This window comes from Macrobrachium rosenbergii, chromosome 9 (assembly GCF_040412425.1).
Source record: "Macrobrachium rosenbergii isolate ZJJX-2024 chromosome 9, ASM4041242v1, whole genome shotgun sequence".
Lineage (NCBI taxonomy): Eukaryota > Metazoa > Arthropoda > Malacostraca > Decapoda > Palaemonidae > Macrobrachium > Macrobrachium rosenbergii.
The window spans coordinates 44659361-44681694 of NC_089749.1; the positions used below are offsets into that span (position 1 = coordinate 44659361).

A 22334-nucleotide genomic window follows, 5' to 3' on the forward strand; every position below is an offset into this window, starting at 1 on the left:
CTCCAAGTCTTCCTCCAAAAAATGAAGTCATGGTCCTCCGTACTCAGGTAGGAGAGCGGCTCTTCCGCTTTTGGGAATGGTCGGAACAAAAGGGAACGGAATCCTGGATAGTGTGTGTCCTGAAGGAGGGCTACACTATCCCCTTTTTGAACAAACCTCCTCCAGTCTGCAAGCCTGTCGAATTGACAGCTTACTCTCCAGGCTTAGAGAGATTTGCTGCTCTCTTGCTAGAGGTCGAGTCTCTTGTTCAGAAAGAGGCTATAGAGGTAGTAGAGGCCATTCATTCTCTGGGATTCTACAACTGTCTCTTTGTAGTGCCCAAGTCCTTGGGGAGCTGGAGACCCATTTTGGACGTAAGTGCTCTAAATGTCTTTGTCAAAAAGACAACATTCAAGATGGAAACAAACCAGTCGGTCCTTGCATCCATTTGCCAGGGAGAATGGATGGTGTCCATCGACATGCAAGACGCATACTTTCACATTCCAGTGCATCCGACTTCGAGAAAGTACCTCAGGTTTGTGTTTCCGGGCAAGTTGTTCCAATTTTGGGCTCTGTGCTTCAGTCTCTCGACGGCGCTGCAAGTGTTCACCAGGGTAGTGGCTCCCCTAGCGAAATGGCTTGATTTGATGGGAATAAAGCTTAATGTACAGAGGATATTCGCACAACTCTTCTCTTGGCCCAAGAATTGGGTCTTCTCATCAATCGAGACAAGTCTCTCCTGACACCCTCTCAGGAGAGTCCCTATTTAGGAATGACGATCAACTCTTGGGATTTTCTGGTTTGTCCAGTGCCGAAGAGAATAGAAAAGTGTCTCCAGACAGTCGAAGAATTTCTGGAACTAAACTTTTGCTCGGCCAATTCTTCCTCAGAGCCAGCTGGAACAGGAAAAAGTTGCCAGACTCATTTGTATTTCCGATAATGGTGGAAATCAAGGAAGACCTTCGATGGTGGAATTCCAGGAAGAGGCTATCAGAAGGGAAATCTCTTCAACCTCAGACGCTTCAAACCTAGGTTGGGGAGCTCTTTTGGGGTTAAAAGAAGTGTCAGGTACCTGGTCTCAGGAACAACAAAACTGGCACATCAATGTAAAAGAGTTACAGGCGATATTTCTAGGTCTACAGTGCTTCGCTTCAGAAATTTGGGGGAGGACAGTAGCAGTGCATTCTGAAAGCACGACGGCACTGGAACACATCAAGAAACAAGGGGGAACCCAATCTTCCTCCCTGTACAAAGCAGCAAGAGGTCTTCTTTGGTTACACCAGAACGACACTCAAGTGACAACGTGTTTTATCCAGGGGAGACTCAATGTTCTGGCGAGACTCAACGTTCTGGCGGACGAATTGAGCTGTCAGAGACAGATCCTAGCCCTTTGTTGGCCGAGTTGGTTGAGCTTCAGACCGTCATTCGATGGGCTGGAGTTCGATTCCCGCCGCCGGCTGATGAAGAGTTAGAGGAATTTATTCATTTCTCGCTATAATGTGGTTCGGATTCCACAATAAGCTGTAGGTCCCGTTGCTAAGTAACCAATTGTTTCTTAGCCACGTAAAATAAGTGTAATCCTTCGGGCCAGCCCTAGGAGAGCTGTTAATCAGCTCAGTGGTCTGGTAAAACTAAGCTATACTTACTTTTTTTCAGAGACAGATCCTTCTCACAGAATGGATATTAGACCAGTTAGTTTTTCTGGATCTGTGGAAACTCTGGGGGAAACCCATGATAGATTTGTTCGCGTCCTCCAGGAATCACCGACTACCTCTCTTCTGCTCACCAGTACCAGATCTCTTGGCATGGGTGACTGATGCAATGTTGCAGGACTGGTTGGACAAAGATGTGTATGCCTTTCCCCCATTCAGTTTAATGAGACAAGTCATCAACAAACTCCAGTCTCGTCAAACCTGTCCATGATCTTGATAGGCCCCTTCTGGCCTGCAAAAGAGTGGTTCCCGGATCTGCTAGAACTTCTTGCGGACTTCTGAGAGCTTGTCCGATATAGTAGGGCCGTCTGAAGAAGAAAGAACTCTCTGTCCAGTAAGGGCCCTTAAGTTTTATCTTCACAGAACGAAGGACATTCGTGGTACTTCAAGGAACCTTTGGTGTCCTGTGAAATATCCCTCTCGACCCTTGTCTAAGAATGCCCTGGCATTTTTTCTCAGGAACTTGATTTCGGAAGCACATTCCAAGGTAAGCGAAGATTCCCTCTCCTCTTACATGGTAAAACCCCATGAGATAAGAGCGGTCGCTATGTCTCTGGCATTTAAGTGCAATTTATCCCTCGTGTCAATTTTGCAAGGAAAGGGTTGGGGTGCAAGTCGGTGTTTGTATCGCAATACTTAAGGGATATCGAGACTACTTACGATCAGTGCAGTACCTTGGGTCCGTTTTACGCGGCTGGCATGGTGTTGGGGAGGAAATGTAGAAAGTATAAATAAAACTTCATTTTATTACTCTCTCTCTCTCTCTCTCTCTCTCTCTCTCTCTCTCTCTCTCTCTCTCTCTCTCTCTCTCTCTCTCTCTCTCTCTCTCTCTCTCTCTCTGCGGAAACGAAACATTCCATTCGCCTACCATTGACAAGGATGGTAAAGTCAATTAAATTGATTTGCTGGTTGCTGGAGATAATCTCTCTCTCTCTCTCTCTCTCTCTCTCTCTCTCTCTCTCTCTCTCTCTCTCTCTCTCTCTTCTTAGAACAGGTGGCCTTTTCAACTGCGGAAACGAAACATTCCATTCGCCTACCATTGACAAGGATGGTAAAGTCAATTAAATTGATTTGCTGGTTGCTGGAGATAAAGGTTCCCTAGCTGCCTCCTGATCGCAAAAATCATTACCTCCCCCCTTACCTAGACAGGCAAAGTACTATGTATCAGTGAAACCCACCTACCTACCCAGGATAGTGAATGGAAGTTTTTCAAGACTATTGAACATGCTTCCATAGATAGTCAATCTGGGGCTTAGTTTGAAAAGAACTTCGAGAGTGGCCTCTTGCCTTGACACCTGCTAAGGGCCCCTGTTAAAACTGATTCAGAAGACTGTTTCTCTTGATTCCTGGACTGTAATTAAAGACTTCTTCCCTCCATCAGGTAAAGCCTTAAAATATATGACTAAAAATGGAGCGAATGTTTGGGCTAATGTTCTTTTGAAAAAAATGAGATTCCCTTATGTCAGTACCTCAGAAGCTTATTTCTTCAGACAGTTGGTCCAGTCTCAGGAATAGCCCTTTATCTGAAATGTCTGGATAAAATATTTTCTCCAAGACTTAGTCGACGAGGTGATCTCAGACAGGAGGAAAGATGCTAAGTATTTCATTCCCGCCTCATCTAGCAGACCTTCATGGAGAAAGCAATCCTTTTCTTGCAACAGAAGTAAACAGACTAGAACTGCAGAGCAACCTTTTTGTCAAAGCCTTTGTCAGAGTTCCCAGTCCAGGGGTAGACAAAGAGAAGAAGATTGACTTCAATACTGTTCCTCTGCTCCCTCACGGTACCGAAAGCGAAAGCCAGAACCATCAAGGGTGTCCACCAGATGAGGAAGGCGGCCTCCCCCAACTTCTGCTAACCAGGGTGGGGGGCTGTCTGAGATACAAGTGGAAAGAGTGGCAGAAAGCCGGGGCAGAGAATTGGATGGTACTAACTTGGAAGAAAGTGTATGTTCTTCCCTTCCATCAAAGACCACTTTTGTCACCCTTTCCTCTCAAGTTGCCCTCCTACAGGAAAAACCCCCCAAGCAAAAGGCCCTACAGCAAGAGATTCAGAATATGTTGGACAGGGGGGCTGTGGAAGTAGTGAAGAAACCGTCGCCAGGGTTTTACAACTGCCTTTTCCTGGTACAGAAAGCATCAGGGGATTGGAAACCAGTAATAGATCTATCATCACTGAACAAATTTCTCCAGCTCACCCCATTCAAGATGGAAACAACGAAGTCTGTGCTGGCAGCAATCAGGCAGGGAGACTTTATGACCTCTCTGGATCTACAGGATGCATATCTACAAATCCCAATTCATCCTTCCTCCAGGAAATTCCTTCGATTTGTCTCAAGAAAGAAAACGTACCAATTCATGGCCCTCTGCTTCAGGTTAGCGACAGCCCCCCCAAGTCTTCGCCAAAACCTTTCAATTAGTCTCAGCATGGGTCCACAAGAGAGGCATCCATCTTTTCAGGTATCTGGACAATTGGCTTATTTGTTCACTCTCTACAGCCCAAGCCAGGTAGGACAGAGACTTGATTTTAGGGATATTCAGGACTGGGGATTCTGATAAACTTCAAGGAGTCAGATTTAGTTCTGACACAGAGAATCGAGTATTTGGCAATGATGGTAGATACCCAGATCTTGAAGGCTTTCCCATCACAACAAAGGTTGGAGAAGTTTCTAGAAATTTCGAGAAGGTTCCTCTCCAAGCCCATACATCCAATGACGAATTGGCAGATTCAAATCAGGCACGTAGTGTCCCTGGAGAAACTGGTTCCAAGAGGCAGAGCTTGGATATGTTCTCTACAATGGAAGTTACAAAAAGACAGCCAAAATCAAGAGAACTCAGGAGAAATGATTGCATTAACAAAAGAAAACACGAGAGATTTACAGTGGTGGAGAAATCCAAAGAATTATCACCAAGGAATGAAATTGGGCCTGTTAGCTCTGGAAATGCTAGTGTTCTCGGACGCATCCAGGACAGGTTGGGGAGCATACCTAAATGAAAAGTGTTTTTCAGGGACTTGGAGCAAGACAAAACAAAAAGAACACGTAAATGTGCTAGAAATGAAGGCAGCCTGGTTAGCTCTGCAGTACTTCCAAGAAGACCTGAAAGGGAAGGTGACAGTTTTAATGATCAACCACACTTCGGCTGGCTCCTATTTGAACAAACGGGGGTGACTTCCCGCTCCTTAAACCAAATAGCTATCAAGATTCACTTATGGTCGGAACTCGAGGGCCTGATGCTAACTGCCAGATACATCCCAGGGAAGAAGAACATCGTAGCAAACACCTTAAGCAGATCAGGACAGGTAGTGGGGATGGGGTGGTCCTTGCTTCAGTCAGTAGTGAGCAGACTCCTCAGCTTGTGGCCGGGCCCTGCAATGGATCTGTTCGCAGCCATGGAACCACCTGTACTGCTCTCCAGTTGCAGACAAAACTCTGTTATGCAAGACGTGTTACATCACCAGTAGAACAACCTAGACGTTTACGTATTTCCGCATTTCAGCCAAATTAGGAGGGTGATCAACAGGTGCTTCGTTTCTCAGGGTCTCCAAATGACATTGGTAGCCCCAATGCGACCTCAAGTCGAATGGTGTGTGGATCAACATCTTCTCACAGACATTCCAAGACTTCTTCCCATAAAGCCAGATCTACTAAAACAAGAACACAGCGGAAGGATACATCAGTCAGTAGAATCACTTTAACTTCACGGCTGGAGACTATCAAGCAGCAGCTCAGAAAAAAAAGGCTTTTCTACAAAGGTTGCAAAAGTCATTGCCAGCTTGATTAGAGAATCCTCCCGCAAGCTATATGAAGGAAAATGGTCATTCTTCTTGGATTAGTGCAGTAAGAGGGATCTACATCCCCTCAAAACAACTGTAAGAAATGTAGCAGATTTCCTTTTCTTTCTGAGGAACAAGAAAAACTTCTCTTTCTTGGCTGTGAAAGAGTATAGTTCGGCCCTCTCCAAAGTTTTTAAAGCTAGAAGTATTGATTTGAGAAAAGTTGTTCTCTAAATTTGAAACCTCCTGATTGGGATATAACAAAAGTTTTATCTTCCTTGACCCGGTCCCCTTGTGAACCCATCAGTACTTCTTCAGCCAGGAACTTAACATTGAAAACAGTGTTTCTTTTAGCTTTAGCGTCTGCTAAAAGAGTTGGTGAGATTCATGCACTTTCTTACAATGTAACCCACACCTGTGGATAGATGGAAATGGCTTTCAATTTTCTGCCAGACTTCATCGCAAGACCCAGAACCCATCTTTCCATGACCCAAGATTTGATGGCTTCTCCATTCCATTTCTTAATGACTTTGTGGATAATGGTCTGGAAGAAATGTTGCTTTGCCCCATACGCACAGTGAAAGCTTACCTAAAGTGTACGGCCTACCTCAGACCAGCACAATGTAGACTTTTTGTTAGCACAGGTTATATTAAAAAGGAGATTGCAATACACTCCCTGAACACCTGAATTAGCCCTTAATCCCATTAGCCCGAACAACTCTCAACTACCCATCCCACTATAGTGGGAATTTTAACAGCCTGCGTTACCAACGCTGCAGGTAAAATCTTGTCACTTGAGCTACCATAACAAACGGTTGGCAACACTGACACAGGTGTGCACCGACACGCCCCATTTTCGTCAATTGCTTTTTGTTCGCGCTGCTGGAAGGTTGTTTCCTTCTGCAGTGCGAGGTTTTAATCCTATTGCCCGACTTCTCTTTGTATTTTGGACTTGTGGTGAAGACCTGGATTGTATTTAACGGTTTTTCTCCTGGATTTTCTGGATATCTTCGACGTGGAACGTCTTTTGGATTTGGACTCGCTGGTTCCCGGTCTCGATTGTGCGTCACGGACTTTTCACCTTCTACTACCGTGCCGCCGGCTTCGCGTCGGCCTCGACTGCCTCTGACGGTGGACTCTGGCGCTCATCGCTTCTTCTTCCTGCAAAGACGGATGAGTACCTTGAGACACGATAGACATTCCGTCAGGTATGTAGGAAGGTTAAATGTGATGTCCAGACTCATTGCGATGATTACATTCATCATCGCAAGTCTTTGGCTAGTAACGGCAGCAGACATCAGTCAGATTCTCATTGCCTCAAGTGTCTCAGACTTCTGCTACAGATCAGTTGATGGATTTAGCAAGTTCAATGGTAGTCAAACAGATAGAGGATAGTATTGCAATTACAGTAGTAAGGAAAATTCAACAGCTAGTCTTCTTCAACATTTCTCAGATAGAGATAATAGTAGTATTAGGATGTCTAATTCTTCTTCCTTTTCAGCTTCCCTGCCTGTTCCAGAACCAGCCCTAACGGGTGCTGAGGGTAATGGCAGAACCGCAAGCCTCCAAGTGGGTAGGGTCTGCCGGCCCCCTTGGCGCGGAGCAGGCAGTGAAGGATTTCCCCCCCCAACCCCCTTGTAATATTGATAAATTTAATGTTGATAATGTTAGGATCAAGATCTAGGTGTGATTAAAGAGGATAGGTTTGGGTTTGGTAGTGAGGAGAAGGTTTTAACCCTTTAACGCCGACTGGACGTATTTTACGTCGACGAAAATTGTCTGTCGGGTGCCGAGTGGACGTAAAATATGTCGACCACAAAAAGGTTTTTTAAATATTCGCGGAAAAATACTTACAGGCCTAGTTTGTGAAAAATTTTAAATCACACACCTTGGGGGATGCTGGGAGTTCACGGATCACGCTGTTGTTTTGTTTACAAGCGTGATCCAGCTGCGCATGCGCGAATTTCTTTCTTCTCCCACTAGAAAGCATCAGCGACGCATCTCAAATTCTTTAGTCACTCTGTCGTAATTTTTGCACTGTTTTATATTAGCCGTTACATAAAGTTTTATATATGAAAATGTGCGCAATTTCATGTAGAATACAACAAAAAATAACTCTTGGTTGTAGCTTTTATAAGTTTTGAAATATTTTCATATAAATCACGATAAGTGCCAAAATTTCAACCTTCGGTCAACTTTGACTCGACTCGAAAAACGCAATTGTAAGCTAAAACTCTTGCATTCTAGTAATATTCAATCATTTACCTTCATTTTGCAACAAATTAGAAGTCTCTAGCACAATATTTCGATTTATGGTGTATTTTTTAAAAAACCTTTTCCTTACGTCCGCGCGCTAACTCGGCCGAAAATCTCAGAAATTCTTTAGTCACTTTGTCATAATGTTTGCACCATTTTATATTAGCCGCTACATAAAGTTTTATATATGAAAATGTGTGCAATTTCATTTAAAATACAACAAAAAATAACTCATGGTTGTAGCTTTTAAAAGTTTTGAAATATTTTCATATAAATCAAGATAAGTGCCAAAATTTCAACCTTCGGTCAACTTTGACTCGACTGAAATGGTCGAAAAACGCAATTGTAAGCCAAACTCTTACATTCTAGTAACATTCAATCATTTACCTTCATTTTGCAATAAACGGGATGTCTCTAGCACAATATTTTGATTTATGGTGAATTTTTGAAAAAACTTTTTCCTTCCCTCCGTGCGGCGGTAACTCTGCTGAAAATCTCGGCATTTCTTGAGTCACCTTGTTGTAATTTTCGCACTGTTTTATATTAGGCGTTACATAAAGTGTTAACATGAAAATGTGCACAATTTCATGTAGAATACAAAAAAATAACTTGTGGTTGTAGCTTTTATCAATTTTGAAATATTTTCCTATAAATCACGATGTGACAAAATTTAAACCTTCGGTCAACTTTAACTCAACCGAAATGGTCGAAAAACGCAATTGTAAGCCAAAACTCTTACGTTCTAGTAACATTCAATCATTTCCCTTCATTTTGCAACAAACGGGAAGTCTCTAGCACAATATATTGATTTATGGTGAATATTTGAAAAAAACTTTTTCCTTCCCTCTGCGCGCGGTAACTCTGCTGAAAATCTCAGCATTTCTTGAGTCACCTTGTTGTAATTTTCGCACCGTTTTATATTAGGTTTAACATAAAGTGTTATACATGAAAATGTGCACAATTTCATGTAGAATACAACAAAAAATAACTTTCGTGGTTATAGCTTTTATCAATTTTGAAATATTTTCCTATAAATCACGATGTGACAAAATTTCAACCTTCGGTCAACTTTGACTCGACCGAAATGGTCGAAAAACGCAATTGTAAGCCAAAACTCTTACATTCTAGTAACATTCAAGCATTTACCTTCATTTTGCAACAAATTGGAAGTCTCTAGCACAATATTTCGATTTATGGTGAATATTTGAAAAAAACTTTTTCCTTCCCTCTGCACGCGGTAACTGCTGAAAATCTCAGCATTTCTTGAGTCACCTTGTCGTAATTTTCGCACCGTTTTATATTAGGCATTACATAAAGTGTTATACATGAAAATGTTTGCAATTTCATTTAGAATACAACAAAAAATAACTCGTGGTTGTAGCTTTTATCAGTTTTGATTTTCATATAAATCACGATAAGTGACAAAATTTCAACCTTCGGTCAACTTTGACTCGACCGAAATGGTCGAAAAACGCAATTGTAATCCAAAACTCTTAAATTCTAGTAACATTCAATCATTTACCTTCATTTTGCAACAAACGGGAAGTCTCTAGCACAATATTTCGATTTATGGTGAATATTTGAAAAAACTTTTTCCTTCCCTCTGCACACAGTAACTGCTGAAAATCTCAGCATTTCTTGAGTCACCTTGTTGTAATTTTCGCACCGTTTTATGTTAGGCATTACATAAAGTGTTATACATGAAAATGTGTGCAATATGATGTAGAATACAACAAAAAATAACTCATGGTTGTAGCTTTTATCAGTTTTGAAATATTTTTATATAAATCACGATAAATAGAAAAATTCGAACTTATTGAACTTTAACTTTCGACGAAATGGTGAAAACTGCAATTGTAGCTAAAACTCTTAAATTCTAGTAATATTCAATCAATTAGTTTCATTTTGCAACAAACGGGAAGTCTCTAGCACAGTATTTCAATTTATGGTGAATTTTTGAAAAAAAAAGTTTTTTACGTCCACACGTTACCAATTCATGCATCATTTTGTGATAATATTTTCTCTGTGTTGCTCTCATCGTTTTACAGTTTGTTATATACCAAAGTCATTGCAATTTAGTGTACAATACAACGAAAAAAAAATAACTCGTTAGCTTTAACCGTTTTGCTCACAGCGCGATTTGTATACAATTATATATGAACATTTTTTTTTGCACTGTCATATATTCCAATATTTATATATATGATATTTTTTTTCATTTCTGATGGTTGCATTTTTTTTTCATTTCTGATGGTTGCATTTTTTTTCATTTCTAATGGTTGCATACTAAACTTCAGGCAATGACAAAAAAAGGAGCCAAAAATTAACTCTTAATCGTAAAAACTAAGTGTGCTGTGATTTTTTGAAAAAACTTTTTTTCCGCTTCGGCGCTCTTTCCCGAATGCCGCCGGTATACGGGAGACACTTTTGTAAATAGAGGCTCGGCGTTTAAGGATTAACTAGATAGGTATCCTAGCCAAGAGTACTGACCTGACTCGATCAAAGTACTCTCCATGTCTCTTCACTGAAACCATTTATTGATATGGTGAGTGTTTGGCTAAATGGATATCTTATGCAGAGCAGATTGGTGAGCTACCATCTCTGCGGTTGTCAAAGGGGCGTGCAATAGAACTGATCCCTCCTCCTCAAAATGTTGTTAATCGGGCTAATTCAGGTGTTCGGGGAGTGTATTGCAACATGAAGTTTTCATAATAAAACTAATATTGTAATTACCTGAACACCTGAATGATTCCCACTCTCCTTCCCCACATCAATTTTGACCTTGAATAAAGCAATTGACGAAAATGGGGCGTGTCGGCGCACACCTGTGTCAGCGTTGCCAACCGTTTGTTATGGTAGCTCAAGTGACAAGATTTTACCTGCAGCATTGGTAACGCTGGCTGTTAAAATTCCCACTATAGTGGGATGGGCAGTTGAGAGTTGTTCAGGCTAGTGGGATTAAGGGCTAATTCAGGTGTTCAGGTAAGTATTACAATATTAGTTTTATTATGAAAACTTCATTTTTATAATAAAATAAAGTTTTATATACTTACCAAATGATTACATGATCGGAACCCATTCTCCTCCCCTCTCATGGACATAGAGCATAAACGAATTGATCTCTTTAGCTACGTTGTACCCATTCTTCCCCGATAGTGGGAGGGACAGCATACCTACACCCAAAACAAAAGTGTGCTACTGCGAATTTCGAATTTTGAGCTGCTGCATAAAGTAGAAACTATAGCTATGTAATTATTTGCTAAGTATATATAAAACTTTATTTAACACATACAACTTACCTGTTAGTTACATATAGCTTTAGTCTTTGACGTCACGGCAAAATTTCAAAACGCGCGGCAGCGCCAGTCCGAATATCGGGTGATCGCCCTTACCTGCCCTCTGTCGGGGTACTAGGAACTATTCCAACATGCTTCAGAATAATTTTGCCCCAGTCACGCTTCAGGCGACATTGTTGTCGGTACTCGAGCGAAATTTCATTGTATCTGCCTACATCGAGCTGTTTTCACTTGGTGAAGTACTCTCTTGTTGGTTTGCGGCTTTGCCAGTTATTTGTCACCTATTTAGTCAGGTTTTCTGGTAATTATGTCAGATTCTGGGTCTTATACCTTTAGGGTATGCAGCAAAGGCTGTAAGACGAGGTTGGTCAAGGCTAGTCTTGATCCTCATTCAATTTGTGTGGCTTGTAGAGGTCAGGAATGTTCATATAAGAGGAAGTGTGATGAATGTGTCAGTATGACTGAAAAGATTGGAAGGCTCTATCTAAGTATGTAAAGAAGCTTGAGAAAGATAGAGCCAGGAAAGCTTTAGCTAGAAGTTCTTCTTCTCTCTCTCAGAAACCGGAATCTCCCTTTAGCTATGCAGGAAACTTCTATTAATATCCCGTGGCTACTAATATTCCTATTCCTGACTCTGATATCCCTGAACCCGTTACCGTGTCTGAGTATCAAGTCCAGATGGACGCCAGATTTAACCTTATTGTGGGCCATGGAGGATATTGGCGTTAATGTGAAATCCCTTCATGAGCGTATGGATTCTTTCCAAGATATTGTGAATAATTTAAGTGCAGTGCAAAGTGTTAGTGTGGTGGAGGAGGTGGTTGCTCGGCCTACTGCTCTCCTAGACCTAAGCCTCTGTCAAGCTCCCCTGCTCCTGGGAGAAGACATGCTGAAAGTCCAAGGGAGGCGAGTGGGGTCTGCTCCCGAGCAGCCGCCCCCTCAACAGTCCTGTTGTTTCCCAGGCTGTTTCAGGCGCCCGTTGGAAAGGCGACTCAAGGAAGTGTCTTTCTTCAAGCTCCAGTGATTAACCTCGCAGAGGCTGGAGATTTCCAGTCATAGTCTAGACCATTGAAGAGGTCCAGGAATCTTTCGCCTTCAGCGGTTCAGAAGAAGAAGCCATTTCGCTCCCCTTATCACAGCCTTCCTGTAGTTTTTGGGAGAGTCCGAGAGATTTTCGTCGGTCAGAAGAGTCTTCTCCCAGGCGCAAGGCTCATGCTGCGCAAGAGGTATAAGACTTCCCATTCGGTATTGCCCAGCGTTCCCGGTGTTTCTCCTTTGGTTTCACGTAAGCCTATTGTGGCTTCTGCGCCTCTTCCTCATCACGATCCTGGCTGTACTGATCATCGTTCCCCAGTTGGATCCTCGTCTACTCATGACTTTCTTGATAAGCGATGCACAAGAAAATTGGAAGCATTCTTGGCGGGCTCGAAGGCCTGGTTCTTCTCCAGCAAAGCCTTCTGAAGTGTATTTGATGCCTCCTCCTTCGTCTCGAGCTCTCGGGCGCCCAGTGAAAGCGCCTCCTTGATCTGTGTCTCTTGATCCTCCTTTGGTTCAGGCTCAGGATCAGGCTCTTCTCCGCCTAGTCAGGCTCAGGCGCTCCCTCAAGATTTAGCGCTCTCTCAGGCTCAAGCGCCTCAGGTAGCGCCAGGTGAGGCGCCAGTTCAGGCTCCTTTTGTGGCGCCAGTTCAGGCTCCTCTTGTGGCGCCAGTTCAGGCTCCTCTTGTGGCGCCAGTTCAGGCTCCTCTTGTGGCGCCCACTCAGGCTCAGGCTCCTCCTCAAGCTCTTATTCAGGCTCCTACTCCTCCTTCACAAGATGTGTATGTGCAAGCGGAAGGTTTTCTCCTATTTCGTCTGAGGAAGAAGTTGTGGAAGAGTTTCCTGTAGACGAACCAGACTCCTCTCGCTGGGATTATAAGAAGCTTCTTAAGCCCTCTTTATTGATAATTTTCCTGAGGATTTTGCACCTGCGCCTGAAGACCTTCCCCTCTCTCTCAGTGCGGGAGAGACCCAGCCTCCTACCTCTTCCTTTATGAAGTTAGTGCTTTCTATTTCAGCCAAGAAGGCATTAAAGAAAATGAACTCCTGGTTGGAAGACAAACGTGATCAGGGAAAACCACTTTCTGCTTCCCTCCTTCCAAGCTTTCTACTAAGGTGAAGGCTTGCTCCCGACACTGGGAAGTTTTCTCTCTGGGAGCTTCTGCCTCCTCTCAGGGAGACTTCTCCAGTCTCGTTGATTCTACTCGTCGTTCTCATGATGAACTGTAGCTCGGATTTTCTTCTCTCCTTCAGAGTTGGACCACCTTTTGAAGAACGTTTTCCGAGTTTTGGAAGTCATCAGTTTTATGGACTGGACTATTGGCGCTTTGGGTAGGAAGGTAAAGTCTTTTGGTCTTTCCACCGCATTTGTCGATGATTTCTCTTCTGTTATGTCCTGCTTAGATAAAGGGATTCGTGACGGTGCGTCTGAGTTAGCCTCCATCTTCACGTTAGGAGTTCTTAAGAAGCGACAACTTTGGTGCTCTTTTGTCGCCGTGGAGTTTCTAGGACTCAAAGATCGGCTCTTCTTTTCTCACCTCTGGATAAGAAGTACCTTTTCCTCAAGAACTTGTGGCCGAAGTGTCGAAATCCCTTACTCAGAAGTCCACACAGGACCTTTTGGCGCAATCCACTCGTAAACCAAAAGCTCCTCAACCTTCTCTGCCAGCGCAAACTCGTCCTCTAGTTAATCAAGATAGGCCCTTTCGTGGCAGGCCCTCACCCGTACAGGATTTCGTTTCCCTGGCAAAGCAAGATTTGTCTCCAAGGCTATCAAACCCTCAATTAAAAAGTGATCTGCATGTCCTCCATGCACTAGTAGGAGCCAGACTTCAGCAGTTCTGGCAAATTTGGGAGGAGATCGGAGCGGACCAGTGGACCACGTCCGTGCTAAAGGAAGGATATTCTATCCCCTTCCTCAAGAGGCCCCCTCTTGCAACAGAACCTTTAGCTTTGACAGCATATTCCAGCAACTTAGAAAAATGCTCGGTTCTGAGTGCGGAAGTAGACTCCATGCTTTTAAAAGGAGCGATAGAGATCGATGGAAGAAGTCAACTCTCCAGGCTTTTCACAACCGCCTTTTTCTTGTTCCAAAGGCCTCAGGCGGCTGGAGACCAGTCCTGGGCGTGAGTTCTCTCAACCTTTTCGTGGAGAAAACCAGTTTCTCGATGGAGACGACGCAATCCGTCCTCAATTCTCTTCGTCCGGGGGGATTGGATGGTCTCAATAGATCTGCAGGACGCTTACTTTCACATTCCGATCCATCCCGCGTCCAGGAAGTTTCTTCGTTTAGTTTTCCAGGAGAAGACTTATCAGTTCAGGACTCTGTGCTTCGGTCTGTCCACAGCCCCTCAAGTATTCACAAGAGTTATGTCCACTGTTGCCAAAGCTCTTCATCTCAGAGGAATAAAGATCTCTCTCTATCTAGACGATTGGCTCCTTCTTCCCAGTCTCAGTCTCAGTGCTTGGAGGATTTGAAAGTAACTCTCAACTTGACTCAGAAGCTAGGACTTCTAATCAATTGGAAGAAGTCTCACCTATCTCCCTCACAATCCAGGATCTATTTAGGAGTGAGACTGGAAACAGTTCCTTTCTGGCTTTTCCACAGATCAAAGAATCTCGGACTGTCTCAAAAAAGTCCAGAACTTTCTGGATATGGATACCTGTTCCGCAAAGGCTTGGATGAGCCTCCTGGGAACTCTGGCGTCAATAGAAAAGTTTGTCTCCTGGGGAGACTTCACATGAGGCCCCTTCAATTCTACCTCAGGGAGCAATGGAACAGGAAAACGCTTCCAGACTCCTTCTCCTTTCCAATCTCGGACCGTATCAAGGAGGATCTAAGGTGGTGGTTAGATCGAAGAAAATTAGAGAAAGGTCTCTCTCTTTTCCGTCGAACCCGAACCACGAACTGTTTGCAGACTCGTCAGAAGTAGGATGGGGAGTGACGTTGGGGGTAAAAGAAATTTCAGGTTTGTGGAATGCAACAGAAAAGAATGGCACATCAACAAGAAGGAGTTGAAAGCAATCCACCTGAGTCTCAAAAACTTCCTACCATTCGTTTGCAGGGACAAACAGTTCTGGTTCATTCAGACAGCACCACAGCGTTGTCTTATATAAAAAAACAGGGGCACTCATTCTTACTCCCTCAGCGAGGTAGCAAGAGACCTCCTTTTGTGGGCAGAGAAGCACAAGATTCTGCTCCTAACGAGATTCATTCAGGAGCCCTCAACGTGAGAGCGGACTCCTTGAGCAGGAAGCACCAGGTTCTGTCCACAGAGTGGATTTTGCAACGAAGAAGTGTGCAAGTCGCTGTGGAGACTTTGGGGTCAACCTCTGGTAGACCTGTTCGCGACGAACAAGTCGAACAGGCTCCCAATCTTCTGCTCTCCTGTCCCGGACCAAGCAGCCTTCCAGACGGACGCAATGCTACTGAATTGGTCGGGTCTGGACCTTTACGCCTTCCCGCTGTTCAAGATGTTAGGTGCGGTGTTGAGGAAATTTCAGCACCACTCCAACACCAGGATGACGTTGATAGCCCCCTTCTGGCCTTCCAGGGATTGGTTCCCAGTTCTCATGGATCTCTTGATCGACTTCCGAGGAGCCTTCAAACAGAGTAGATTTACTCAGACAGCCCCACTTCAGGAGATTTCCACGAAAACCTGTCAAGTCTGCGGCTAACTGCGTTCAGACTATCGAACGTCTACTCAGAAGCAAAGGATTTTTAAGAAAGCGGCTCAATCCATCGCTAGAGCCAGAAGACCATCTTCGATCAAGGTCTATGAGTCCAAGTGGAATATGTTTATCCCATGGTGCAAAGATCATGACATTTCCTCTTCCAGAACCTCGGTGACGCAGAATTGCGGATTTTCTTTTGTTCCTCGGGAATAAGAACCTTTCTGTATCCACACTTAAAGGTTATCGTAGCATGCTGGCTACTGTTTTTCGTCACAGAGGTTTGGATATCTCTAATAACCAAGATATAACGGACCTTATTAAATCCTTGGTACCTCTAAGAGGTCAGATGCTAAAGTTGTTTCGTGGAATCTTGATGTAGTCCTGAAGTGGCTTATGTCTGAGAAATTTGAACCTATGGATTCTGCTTCTTTAAGAGATCTTACGAGGAAAACCCTCTTTTTAGTTTTGTTAGCTACAGCTAAGAGAATCAGTGAGATCCACGCCTTGGATAAGAGAGTAGGATTCTCTGCTTCAAAAGCAATTTGTTCTTTCAAACTGTTTTTATGGCCAAGAACGAGACCCTTCGCACCGTGGCCTCGCTCTTTTGAGATTCCGAAGACCTGTCGGAATTGGTAGGTAAGGAGCAGGAGAGGTTCCTCTGCCCAGTCAGAGCCTTGAAATATTATTTGCGAAGGACTAAAGATATTAGGGGTCCTTCAGATTCCTTATGGTGTTCGGTCAGGAACCCTTTTAGACCAATGTCCAAGAATGCCATGTCCTTTTTTATTAGAGATCTGATTTCTGAAGCTCACTCCAATATTTCAGAGAATGATTTGAAAATGTGTAAAGTGAAGGCTCACGAAGTGAGGGCTATCTCTACTTCTCTCGCTTATAAAAGGAACCTCTCCTTCAAGATATTGTGCAAGCAACCTACTGGAGATGTAAGTCTGTATTTGCTTTGCATTATCTCTCATTTGCAGACAGTGTTTGATGAGTGCAGCACGTTAGGGCCCTTTGTTGTATTTGGCACGGTAATGGGTAAAGGGGTAAAGGAGGATTAACCTACCTTTACTTACTTGTTTTTTGGAGTGTGAAGGTTTTTACGGTTGTCTGTGAGGGTAAGTGTTGGTTAGTTTTACCCCACAGTTGGTTTTGGTTTTTATGGTTATGCTTTTTCTTTGGTGTTGGGTGACCCTTTTGTAATTCATGATGTTTGTGCTGCGCCCTGAGCAGGGGCATACTTGTGGTATTGTCACGGCCATGTCCTAGGTGACTGATACCCAGCTTAAGCAATCTGCGACCAGGTCATTATACCCAAGGTTGCTCTAAGGATAGCAGGTTACTGAGGCAGTAACTGTGGAATCAGCTACCTTAGCAGGTGAGGAACTAAGAAATTTTCTACATTAATAACCTTTGTTTCCAACAACTCTTTTTTCCTGTCATTGCCCCACCTCCTAAAGGTGTCAATCAGCTATATGTAACTAACAGGTAAGTTGTATGTGTTAAAATGACATTTTATTCTAAAATAATGTTTAACACATACTTACCTGTTAGTTACATATTACTCTTAAAGCTCCCCCTCCTCCCCACGGGGACAGGTAGGCAAATTATTCTGAAGCATGTTGGAATAGTTCCTAGTACCCGACAGAGGGCAGGTAAGGGCGATCACCCGATATTCGGACTGGACTGACTTTTGCTGCTTTCCGTTTTGAAATTTTGCCGTGACGTCAAGACTAAAGCTATATGTAACTAACAGGTAAGTATGTGTTAAACATTATTTTAGAATAAAAATGTCATTTTTATTATAAAAATGTCATTTTTCTTAACATACAAATCCACAACATCATGTGAGTTTTTAATTTCCCACCGCATGCCTCCCCTCTTTCCCGATTTCACATGCTTCTTGGGCAAAATATCAAGGCTATTCACAAACTGGGGGATGCTGGTCCTGCGGGCCTCTTTTATAGCTAGTGCTACTCTCCAAAAGCGAGTCTACCATACTTGTCTGCGCATGCGCACCTAGGATATCTCCTGTTACATGATGTTGTGGGTTTGTATGATAGGAAAAATACAAATTATTGTTGAATTTGTCATATGATGTAGTCCCCCTTAAGAGGAAAGGTGTTGGTGCCCTCACCTGTTAGTAGCCTGAGCTTAGGAATGCCCTGCAACAGTTGGAAGATTCCACTGTTGGAGAACAGGTCAGTTCTTTGGATGGAGTTGATATTTGCCCTCCAACATCTTCCTCTTATTTGTCGCATTCCCTTAAATGTTTTTCTTGATAGCTGAGGGATTTTCTGTAAGCACAACCCTTAATACAGTACTAGATTTATACATCACCATCGTCAGATTTTAGCAATACCGAGGTTAGCACTGCTGTAGCTAATGGCTCAGGATTAGACTATAATGTTAAAGTTATGACCTCTTCAGTAGGTTGGTCTAATTCTAATTTAATTTAATTCAATCAGTTTTTGAATCTAGCTCTTCTGTTTCTGTATCTCAATTTGTTTTTTTTTTTTTCATTCCTTGCACTCCTTGAAGTTTATTTCTTCAGTATGTATCGTTTGTCTCTTCCACTGCACCTGCTGTTACTCTTTAGACCTCTGCCCTTTTTACAGTAGTTTTGTTAGTATGTAAGCTACTGTAGATACCATTCTAGTAACATTACTGTATTGTCTAATGAGGTGGTTGTGTCACTTCCCTTCCCCCTCCCAACCACCTTCTTGGTCGTCTGCTGTGCTCAGTGGTGTTAAGTAATTACTCTCTCACTTGCTTCTTGGTGTCTCAGGAGAGTTGCCAGAGGGTGTACTTCCTATTGTCTCCCCTCCCATGTTACCAGTGGTATTGTATTAGGAGTCGACTGCTGCTGCTCCAACTCTTGACTTGGCAGAGGAGGAGATTGATGCCGAGGTATCTTGTTCAGTGTTTAAGCAGCTGTTGGAGTATTTTGCTTCTCTTCACCTGCATTTGATTGAGAAGAGGGATCTTGGAGACTAGGTCCACGTTGTAGTCGAGCATTGCTACTCTAGTCAAATCTGGGAAGAAACCTAAATCTTTTTCTAAAAGGGCATTTTTTTGAGAGAGTTCTCGCATTCTGGCACACAAGGTGTCTATTTTTAAGAATGCCAACACTTGTCTTCCTTCTTTTATAAGGCTGCATAGGGCCATCTCATGTTACTTCTGTACAAGAATTCAACTTTTTTTATGTCTTCATCCCTTGAAGAGACATGCACATGAGATAAGCAAAAGTTCTTTGGTGGATTGGTGTTATGGAAAGTTTATCAAAGTGACTGTTCAGGATAATTGAGGTTTTGTCTTTCGCTGAGCTTTTGCTCAGTACAATCACTTCTTCCTTGCACCAATTTATGGAGTTTGTGGTGCCTGGAGGGATTAAATTCTGAGGAGAGTCTTTTATTTACTGACTCCGTTCTGAAGATAAGAGGGCAACTGTGCTCTTATGTCATCAAAAGTTTCACCTTTGCAAAAGCTTGTGGCTGTATTTAACTCTCCTTTGGATTGTCTCCTTAACTCAGCTCTTTTTAAGGTGGTTGGAAAAGATATCACTTTAGGATAATAAAGTCTGAGTTCTGTTATTAAGACTGATCCTTTGGGCCAGCCCTGTTAGAGTTAAGTAACTTACCTCGCTGGTAAGTTACTTAACTTCAATCCTTTTACTTTACTTCCACTTATGCTTCCATTCTTCAGTTTGGCTGTCCAGCCTCTCTTAGTGCAAGTTGTCTCCCAGTTTCACCTTTAGAGCCTTATACTCCATGCCCTTTAATTTCTAGAGCTCTTCATCTTGCTTTCCAACCACTCCAAATCCCTTTTTTTCATTGTCTGAAGTGCTGAATGGCCCAAAGTGCCTTAGTCCTTGGCATGACTTGACTGCCTAAATTTCTTGAAATCAAATCAAACACCACATGCATTCTCAGTTTTAAACATTAGGTTAATCAATGTAAACATTTAAAGTGATGTTAAATTCCTTCCCTCTTAATTTTCCAAATATAGGTTTAGTATTCTTAATAAATTTTCTTCATTTCATTATTACAGGATTATTAATTCTTGATCTTTTTATGAGTTTTTCATGACTGCAAGAAACAATCTACAGTGTTTTTGAAAATTTCATTGCTTCCAGAAAACCGAGGCTCAATGCAGAATTGGTAGCTGCACAAGTGGCACAAGTTGTACCACCAAAAGTGAAGAAATCAGAAAGGAAAGACCGAGAAAGGAAAGGTGAAGGCAGAACGCTACAGAAAGGCAGGTTAGTATATCAGAAGTCTGGTTTGCCATAAAGTTTGTGAAATTGTTTTGCAGTTTGGGAAAGGGATTAAACAGTAGATGTTATTGTAGTACTCTGCTCCACCTTGGGAGATGTATTAAAATTTGCATTAAGATTTTGTAACAATTTTCTTGAATATTGAAATATAAGTTGTTAACAAAATGTTTGCTTCTATATGAGACCCTGTAGAGTACTTAATTCCCCAGTGTGCCAGATGTGGATCACTGTGGGCAGTATAGGGATTATTATTGTTATTCAAAATTTACTATTTTTTTAAGAAAGTGGCTAATAGTCCATCATCTCATGAAGAAAATTCCCAGTGAGTAGATGGCTCATATACAAAAAGATGAAAAAGAAGGTAAAAAATTGATTTAATAGGTCATAGTTGCAACCAAAGACAAGCTGCAAAAATCATGTTTGTGTTCGTTGATGCTTGGAGTTTGAAAGTGCTTTGATGGAGCAAAGAAGTGGAAGCACATTCACTTCCGGGCTCCAAGGATGAAGCATCACATATATCTCAGGCTGCTGGGTCTAGCTAGGCTGAACACCAATGGGGAACTTTTTAGCTCAGTTTTATTACAAACACATCTGTCCTCACTTTACCCTAAGGAACCAGAAAACCTTGCTTCCAGATTATTAAGTCACCATTCTGATGGTAAAACCAGCTTTATGTTGTTGAGACTATCCAGTATAATGTTATGCCCTCTAGCAGTAAACCTTGGGACTATTCCATGATTTTCCTTTACCCATAAGATGTCTACTGATGTTTACTGCCAGTTGACGGTCTCAGATCATGTCTCCCCCTGATATTTTGTAAGCTAATGTTGGCAGTAGTCACACAGTCTTTCCCATTAGTAGCATTGCAGATGCATGGAGGCTAAAAGCTAAAAAAATGACCATTAACTCCAAGAGGTTGATGTATTACCTTCTGTCTTGTGACATCCAAGTTCCTGTTGCCTCTGAAACTATGACTGGGTAATCTTGTGGTAGAGGTGCTGCTTTTCAAAGATATTGGGAATGACAACAGGATTGTAAATTAAACAATGAAAATCCACAAGAAATATACATTCTTGAAATAAAAAAAAGAGGTGAATACCATTGTGTAAAGCTTGTGGAAGATCCCCCTGATGCAGAGAAAATCCAATTCCTACTAGTATATCAAATGATGCTCCTCTCCCTGCTAACTCCCAGTACATGAAAATATGTAGTGGGTGTGAAAAAATAATTTTATATAAGTAACTTACGAAGTGATTACATAGCTGTCAGTTTCTATTAACAGGCAGCTAAAATTTGAAAATTTGCGGTAGTGACTTTTGTTTTGGTGTAAACAGCTAGCCCCGCTCACTTTCAGGAAAGGAGAGAAACAACATAGCAAGAAGGCTCAATTTTATTTCTGCTGGCTTTCGACGAAGGTTATGAGCAGCAGCTTAAATTATGGATTTTTGTAAGCTTTACTGGTTATTTTTCCTGAGGTATCAGTGAAGTATTTTCAATTCTTTAGATTGCCTTTCGGCATTTATTTAGTGAGGCCGACTCAATTAAGACATTTTTCAGAATTTTGACTTGTTTTCCCTTTTGAGACTTTGTTACCAACTTGCTTTTGACAGTGTCCGACGCAAGTACATTAATACTTGCTATTGCAGTAAAGACTGCAATACGAGATTGAACTTAGTTACCAACTTGCTTTTGACAGTGTCCGATGCAAGTACATTAGTACTTGCTATTGCAGTAAAGACTGCAATACGAGATTGACTTCTTTCTGCCAAATATGATTTGCATACTGTGTGTTCTAGTTGCAGGGGTCAAGTGTGCTCTATAGATCTGACTTGTGCTAAATGTGTTGACTGGGACCCTAGACAGTGGAAAATTTTGACTTCACACCTTTCCAAGTTGGAAAGAGACAGGATAAGAAAAGCTAATGCTACGAGTGACAAGTCTAGCTAGCCAGGATTCTTTGAAATCTTCCACTGATGTTCCTGTTATTTCTGTCATGTCTCCAATCCCAGTTCTTCAGCTGTACAACATGTTCCTGTACCCAGCTCTCATATTTCTGACCCCAGTGCCATTGCCACTCTTGAAGCGAAATTTCATCGTAATGAGTCATTAATACATTCTATGTCCTAGTTGGATGAAAAAGTTTGTGAATTTATGAACCGTGAACGAAGTGCTCATAGTGAAGTGTTAATGGAGGAGCTGGCTGTCTGTCCTGCCGATTCTCCTAGGCGAAGGTCCCTGTCACACTCCCCTGCATGTGGGAGAAGTCATACCAGAGACCCAATGGAGGTTGGTGGGGCCTGCCCACGGGCAGTTGGCCCCTCAGTCACACCTGT

The 22334-nt window shown here is 42.5% G+C and overlaps 1 protein-coding gene across 8 annotated transcripts in view; it reads left to right on the top strand.

Moving 5' to 3' along the window:
• Positions 1 to 22334, top strand: part of RYBP (ring and YY1 binding protein) — a 69315-nt gene that overhangs the window by 26903 nt on the left and 20078 nt on the right. For 5 of the 8 annotated variants that reach the window (XM_067109023.1, XM_067109021.1, XM_067109019.1 and 2 more), the window contains one exon: positions 19861 to 19986. In XM_067109023.1, coding sequence (XP_066965124.1) covers positions 19861 to 19986 — 126 coding nt within the window. Of the gene's footprint in view, positions 1 to 6632; positions 6672 to 19860; positions 19987 to 22334 lie in introns of all 8 variants that reach the window. The other 3 variants (XM_067109020.1, XM_067109017.1, XM_067109016.1) reach the window with 1 other exon arrangement.